This window comes from Armigeres subalbatus, chromosome 2 (assembly GCF_024139115.2).
Source record: "Armigeres subalbatus isolate Guangzhou_Male chromosome 2, GZ_Asu_2, whole genome shotgun sequence".
Classification (NCBI taxonomy): Eukaryota; Metazoa; Arthropoda; class Insecta; order Diptera; family Culicidae; genus Armigeres; species Armigeres subalbatus.
Window position 1 is genome coordinate 288,570,092 of NC_085140.1, and position 8,254 is coordinate 288,578,345.

Sequence of the window (8,254 nt, forward strand, 5' to 3'; positions counted from 1 at the left end):
GCATAAAAGAACTATGATCAATTTCAATAATATATTCAGCTTTTATGACTTTGGAGAGGTGAGCCAGCCCAGAGCTGCATTTCTGTCTAATAAAGACATAAAAAACTTGACTTAATGAACATAAACTATGCTATTTCTATTACTTACTTGCCCCAATGTACCTTACTAGCTTTAACAAATATAAAGTAAGTCTTTGAAACATGACTCACTATCGGCACTCGGAGTTCTAATCCCTATATTATACGCTAATGTGGATTACTTGTCATCAAAATAAGTAGTTAGATATTGAACTTTCCACGCACTTCTTTTTATTGTGATACGTTTGAATCTCTTTCCAGGCTATGAAAATAGTCGTTCAAATTTTCTCTTAAATTATCTATCATGAGAAGTTAAAACCTTCCCTGAATCAGTACTGAGCTTATGAAAAAAAATGTGTTCACTTTGATGATTTTAAATTAAACTCAAAATTGTGAGAATAAACCGAAGAAAAACCTGCCTTCTTAAACTTAAATGCGAAAGTCTTGAATTCTTCGGAAAATAACTACATGTTACAAAACACACAAAAAAAAGTTGAATCTTACCGCCAATCTGGCATCGACTCGTGTTTTCTCCCGGTATGGTGTAAATTACGCAGACTTTCCAGTCGACAGCAGCGCCATCAAACCGCTAGCTCCAGCCACCGACAAAATGTAGTTGAAGGTGGGCGTGAAGGAACGCAAAAGGTAGAAGCTTGCGAAGATGACTACAGCCAGGAAGAGAGCGTTATTGTAGAAGATGGAGAAAGTGGTCGCCTCGTATTCGGCCACGTCGTTCTTCTTCCACAGGATGCGTTCGTCTTTTTCCTTGCGACTGATTTTTTTGTCATCGGCTAGCAGTGCGGTCATTTCGCGGGTCACAGCATCCTCACGCTTATTTGCAATCTTGTGCTTCAGGGTGAACTTGGTGTACTTGTAGGCCATGGCCATCAGATAAGTGCTAAGCCCGGTTATTATAGCGAAGAACACCAATGAAGGAAGCAGTTCCATTTGGTGCACTCTCCAGAAGAGCCCTGTGAATTAATTGATCGACAATAAGATAAAAATTAAGACAAAAATCAGAAAGCGACTATGAATTAAAAATAGGTAAACCACGAAGCTTAATAAATTTGTTAAATAAATTTATAATAAATGATGAAAAATTCAAAGGTAAACTAAGTTCATTATTATCCAGGGTTTTCTAAAACTCGTCCACATTTTTTTATTGTTATTGTAATTTTTATTGAGAACGATATTCGGTTAGTTTACACTTATAATCGGGCCATTATCTTTGATATACATTTTGTATATTATGGCCAAATGTTTTCATTGTTGCTTTTCTAGATCACACTAAGTTACTTTTATACATCAAGCCTACCAAAATTTAACAAAAAGGGGCGAATGTCTAGGACATTTTCACTGATTGATGGATGAAACTCATTGAAGTTAGAAATTTAAAAAAAACATAAAATCTAGCTCAAATTACTACTTGCTGTCTATTTACTTACAGATCGGCACAGCGGAAATAATGAAAGCATTTCCGTAGAAAAGTGCGTTTGACTTGGTGCTCACATTTCGGCTGAAATCTTGCAAAAGCAACTCTTCCTCCTTGGTAAATCCTGAGCTGGTTTGGTGAGACATGATTTTGATGAGGCTGAGGCTGTAAACACAATGCACAAATTAATACAATTTCAACTTTGGAAAGGTTTAACAACGGAAAACCAACCGGTAAGAGCACTATCGAACTGGGATGTGGACCTGGAAAAAACTAGTGCAGATACTTGTAGATCCGATGAATGCTCCGTGAATCTGCGGTGAAAGAAGCAAACGTAGCCGATACGTGTCAAAAAATCTGACGATGTGGACACGATTATTGCCCGCTTTTAATAGATGCCCGCCAAATGTCAGCTGACCAGTGATGTCAGGAATGTTGATAATATCGGCATTAAGCTACACTGTGAATATTCTCGGGAAAATGTTCCTTTCGGTAGCCCGCATAGAAATGATAATATCAAACATCAATTTTACCAGTAATTGTTTTTTTTTATTATACATGTTACGGTTGGATTATTTATGCTATCGTAGTGAATTATACACCAATTGTAACATAAAGGATTTTGACGATAGCCTCTACAATTTTCGGATTTTTAATGATACACCGAACGGGTCGTTTTTGCGAATACAAAAATTGCTGTATCATTGAGCTTACAATCACTTTATCACGCATTTGATGATTCTATGAATATAATAATCGTTTGGTGTATGATCTAAATTTAATAATGTACAGGTATTGTTCCGTATGGTTGTGAATTATACAGGAGACAGCAATTTAAAAATCCATATCTATGCGGGTTGTGTACCCAACACACGTAAAAAAATTTAATGTTATTTATTATTAAGATTTCTAATACTTTTTTGTCAAAGCAGGCGCTTAATGATATGTATAAGAAAAAACTTATACATCGCATTAGTCACATACATTCCGAAACTTATACTTTTCATTAACTTATGAATGTTATTAGCTTTTTGGTATGCGATCATTCATTAGGTGGCATAATGAAGAGTATAAGTATTTTAGAATGGTTTTTTGCCATAACATATAAGGTTATTTTTTTACGTGCATGATTGGGAACGAGAACAAAGATAACCGCAGCGACAATCTTCATCTATGGTTTTGTCGGCAAATCTATCGGCTATAAGTTGATGGTGTTAATTTGCGTTGGAGTACTACACGTGAAAAAATGTAATTATTTTATTTATTAGATTTGATTTAATAGCTTTATTACTCATCAAATATGTAAACCATCAGGCCACGCAATAACCATCATGTCATATTTGCATATGATCTGTTAAGCGTGTATGTTTTATTTCATGGCGCAATGAAAAGTATAAGTTTTCCTATTGGCAAAAATGTATTACGATTTGCTTATACCTTTCATTTTATTTGAACATGGCGTACATGGCGATAGTAAGGAGAACCTCGTGTTAGTTTTCTCGGTGGTTTTATCAAGAAAGTATCTATACTTCAGGTTATTTTCTAATTAACAACTAATAATTTTTTTTCCTATGAATAGATCTGAGATTGCGAGATGCAGATCATGCACCAAACCGCAACAGTGCACTGGATCCATCGATGTAAAGCTTTCGCCGAGTGATTTGGCCATCAAATGCTCGGAAGTACCGTATGAAGAATGTTTTTGCTAGCTGGATAGTTATTCAATAAATAAAATTTCTATCCAATGCTGACCAATTGCTAATACTTTATTTCAATTTGAAATTAAGAAATTTTAGAATTAGAATTACTCAATGGCAAAAATGTATAAGAATGTCTTATATATTCGCTATGCATTTTTTTCGTGTATCAGATTCATAAAATAGATGTTAGAATCTGGGTACTGCGGATAGAGCCGCTTTTCTGCTCTCAAGCGAGTAGCGGAATATTTTGAAATCAATCCCATAAGCAGAATTATTTTGCAGTTCTCCGGCTGTCAAACATTTCCTGCTCTTCGAATTTCTCTTTCCATGCTGCAAGGAGGCACAAATGCGTGAGACTCTACATGACTTTACGATGGTTTACATACATTCCTGCTTCAATCAGCTGCTGAATCTCGTGAAATCTCGTAACGAGTGCTTTTTAGTTGCATTCCTACTAATTATCCACTCGAAATATAATGTGACCATATTTGTTACAAAGAATGCAAAACTGGTCCAAAGTTTATTTTTATTTTTTCAAAAAATAAAAACAATACTTCTCAATATAAGATCTAAAACGAACATAACCACAATCTTCAATGTTTGGCTCCGCAACAATAGAAAATTTTGGCTTCAGTTCGACAACCAAATCGATTCTATCCGCACCACCCAGGTTAGAATCTTTGAATACAAAAGTAGATAAGCGTTTTGAAAATTTGGTATTAGCATTTTAAGTGCATAATTCTGGCCACCCTAGCATTCTGGCGGGCGTTTATAAACGTGAGTGCCCAAACACAATGTGAACGGCAATGCGGCAGAACGGTAACGGCAAATTTCCAACATATGGAACTATATGGTGCAGCCCACAATGACGGCGCTGCGGCAAAAGTGACATTGTACTAAATCTCAGAAATTTGGAAATTGGCGGAACAGCAAAGCGGTAAACGTCAATCGTCCCAATCAAGATCAACGAATGAGAATGCCTGAGGTACTTTTTAAGATGATTTGTAAACAAATATATTTTTGCCTAAAAATCTGCTCACGAATGTATTTATTTTCGAAGAAACAGCAAGTCATGATGCCCTCCTTTTATTATACTAATAAAAGTGAAAATAATGACAATAATGTTACAAAAATAAACTGTTTGTGGCTATTTTGAACAGTCAGTATCGCCTTTGAACCGTTCACATTGTGGGTTGGTTAGCGGCAAAGCAGCAACGGCAGAACGGCAACGGCAGTTTTAGAACAATTCCGCTCTGCCGCAGTTCCGTTCTGCCGCATTGCCGTTCACATTGTGTTCAGGCACTGACAGTTTTCTTTTTATTAGGGGTCGTTCAAAAATTACGTACAAGTTTTGAGGGGGAGGGGAGTCTGAAATGGAAATGTGACCGGGAAAGAAGGGCGGGTCTCGTCTTGTGTTATGTATATGAAGGAGTGTCTAATATTTTATGCGACAAACGTCATTTCTAGACCAACATTTGAATAGGGCGTAACAGCCAAAATTTATTCCTTCTGATCCTTCGTCCACATATATTGCTACACTGAAATAAATGTTGGGGTAGTTTTAACCATGATATTGTATTCAAAATTACTATTTCCAAATGTTGTCAATATAAATGATTGTTTTTACAAAATAACATCACTGTTGCTAATTTTACCATGCGCATGTTCATGGTGAAGAAAATTTTCTCGATATTGGTCGTCAAAGCAGCCATATTTTGTGCTGTGTGCTGTATTTTGGAAGCAAATTAATTAGTTTATTAATAATGCGCGAAATAATGAATCTAATATTCTAAAGATCCTGGAAACACTAACTAGGTTCGTGCTAAATCAATGGTAAGTATTTATAAAGTGATGAAAACTATATTGTTTTCATTTTGGACTTGATTACAGATTGAGCTTCCCGAAACCAATTTTGCTTATCATCGATGACGATGTCGCTGTTTTCTATAGAAATGTAGAAATGTTTTCAACAGAAATGAGAATCAACAATCCCGATCAATTTGCCAAAGTTGAGAAGGATTTAAGCATCACCAATATCTGACCCTGTCTGCGTTGGTTCCTGGTGGCGGTACTTTGCCAGTGGAGTTGCCGTTACTTCATCCAGAAATTAAGTGAAAAACGTTTTTGCTTCCGGCTTCTCTCGCATCGAACCTATTTAAACGTTTACAATACGTGTTTCCCGAGCCATAAAATCTTGGAAAAGATGTTTGTTTGCAAGTCTGTACGAATTATCCCGTATTTTTTTAATTCTTTAGATCGAAACAAATCGAAACACTTGTGTCATTCCCCTCCGTTCAATGTAATATAAGTTGTAACTAAAAAACTGAATGCAAATAAACTAATTTAAATGTGTTTTTATGTGGCTGAATTCAAACATTATTTCGTAAATACCATCCCAAATTAGTTCAAACGACTTCAAGTTATTTTTATTGTAAACGAGTAACCATGTTTATTTTAAAAATGAGTTATAGTTTAAATAAATATTAAGAATGGTAATTTTCCCTGCTGTAATTGCTTTTGAGGCCATAGTAAAACAAAACTTATTGAAGTTGATACAAACGTGACATATAGTCTGCACAAATCTAGTGGCGTTGTGTATTTAATTTAACCCTACAAAATAGTAATTTTAACTCTAAAGCTGCTCTCAGTGTATACATGTAGACGAAGAATCAGAAGGAATAAATTTTGGCTGTTACGCCCTTTTCAAATGTTGGTCTAGATTTCACTGTTTTTAACAGGGGGGGAGTAAGCCTGTCATCCACGAACAAATCAAGCCTACCTAAGATGTATTATCCGGGCCTCGCCGCTTGGGAAAGGCGGGCCACCCTGGGCCACCCCGCTTGGCAAGTGTAACATTTTTCGAACTGGAATCTTGTAGGATATTGGTTAACCTACACTACTGGCTAACGAAAAAATGTGGGACTGTTTATTTACATTTGCTTCATACTACATGCAGAGGAGGCACGATGCACCGCATATTACCCCCCTGGTTTTTAACGAAGGAGAACAAAAGAAAACCTGCGATGATTCAAATGTATGATTCAACTCATTCATGAGTTTTTAGGTGCTGAGTTGGGTGCGTTTCAACTCACGCTTGATTTGAATCATCCATGAGTTTTGAGATTTTGAGTTTTACCAACACTGATAGTGCGGCAGCCTGGGTTCGAACCATGGACGTCGGGGTCGGGAGGCCGGTATGTCGAACACACGCGCATCGACGCTTGAATACTCGGGAGGGTAACTGCGTATAAGAAGCACTGTGGGTGAATTGTTGTGAATTTTGATAGTCCAGTTTGCTGAGTGTACGTATACGTTCAACAAGTAAAAAAGACTAATTACAATTCAGAAACAATTTGATTATGATATAATAATAATAATGATAATGAGGAAGTTGATGCTGACTTTTTTTTGTAAAACAAGCGTACGAAGAAGACGAACCATTATATAAATTACAGATACATTTTCCGAGGGGAGGGTATACTGTAATGATTTGTAACAGATATTGTGACATAGAGAGGGGGGGATGAAAATGCCGAAAAACTTTGAACGTAATTTTTGAACGACCCCTTTTCAAAAAATCATTAAATAAAAAGCTCTATCTGGTAAAAGGGCGAATGTCGCAAGAGAGGATTCTCTTCGTCGACTTCCCCTCTTTTAAATAAAAGTGACAAGCAGAGAATTTCATCGCGGTTTATCACCTCAGAATGCAAGTTCTCATTCACTCAACTAAACTATCTCAAGAACATCATAAGCCTCATCTTATGAAGCGTGAAAAAATAATCGAATTTCATTTTCATTGAGCCTCTTATGATATTTAGTTGGCTCGTTAAAACTCATTGTAGTATCTTATGAAGTTCATAGTAGTTATCTATAGAAAAAGTAAAACATAAGAGGTGTCTTATGATCTTCATCACTATTCTTGATGTGAAAAACTCATAAGACAAATCTTATGAAATGATGGTCAACATGGCAGTCTGTGTAGAATCTGTAGTTCGAACTAGTTCTGATCACAACTTAAAATATCGTCATGTTCTCCAGTTCGACAATTTTTGGCAGTCGGTGGTGAATTTGGAGGAGCAGAAACGTAAGTAAATATTTCCTATTGTTAAGGAATCATATCCTATTGTTAACTTCTAATATCATAATTAATAGGTTACAGAACATTCTGGCACAAGGTAACAGCCCATAATCACCGTATTCACCATTCAACATTTCCAGCCAGTAGGAGAGGGAAACACCGACGATGAGATGACTCTCGAGCCTTCCTATACTGGTGTGTTGCTGCCGTCCCGACGGAACATAAATTGATCGAATCTGGTGTATGGTACATTAAATTTAACATTATATAAGGATTAATATGAATATATTAAATAGAGATATATAAAATAATATGTAGGGCAATGATTTGCGGTAATCTGTTTTGTATTTCCTTCTCTTTTGGCCCGTTTACATATACGCCAGTTCTAGCGGACAATGCACTGTCGGACAATACTAGCGCGATATTAGCATAATGTAAACACTATTAGCAGATGACAATTCCTGTTTACATTATGCTAGTTTCGCGCTAGTATTGTCGGACAGTGCATTGTCCGCTAGAACCAGCGTATATGTAAACGGGCCATTTGGAGTTCGTGACGCACGATTTATATAAAAATAGTTTTGAACATATTATGACCCTCATATGTAAGAATTATTGATGTTCATAAGATTGCCTTATGATTATCTCCATAAGCTCACAAAGCAACTTAAAATTTTCATAAGACAAACTTATGAAATTCATTCTCGGTCTAATAACTCACAGTTCATAAGAAAATCGTATAAAGTATGTAAGTAATTCTTATAGCAAAAAAACATAAGATATTCTTATGATTATCTCTAGTTTTCTTGGTTGAGTGTTGTTTTCTTTCGTTCTGAGGGAAAAACCGCAACGAAATCATCTGCTTGTCACTTTAATTTAAAAGAGGGGAAGCCGGCGAAGAGAATTCTCTCTTGCGACATTCGCCCTTATTCCAGATAGAGCTTATTTGACAGACTGTATTGTTTAT

At 36.1% G+C, this 8,254-nt stretch overlaps 1 protein-coding gene across 1 annotated transcript; it reads right to left on the minus strand.

The window, feature by feature from the left end:
* Positions 1–285: 285 nt before the first annotated feature.
* On the minus strand, positions 286–1,900 carry LOC134216503 (translocon-associated protein subunit gamma). Its single transcript, XM_062695371.1, has 3 exons — positions 1,741–1,900; positions 1,523–1,674; positions 286–1,048 (listed from the first exon to the last, which is right to left on the minus strand). The coding sequence occupies exons 2-3, from the start codon at positions 1,653–1,655 to the stop codon at positions 627–629; spliced, it is 555 nt and encodes a 184-aa protein (XP_062551355.1). The 5' UTR covers positions 1,656–1,674; positions 1,741–1,900; the 3' UTR covers positions 286–626.
* Between the last annotated feature and the right edge of the window lie 6,354 nt (positions 1,901–8,254).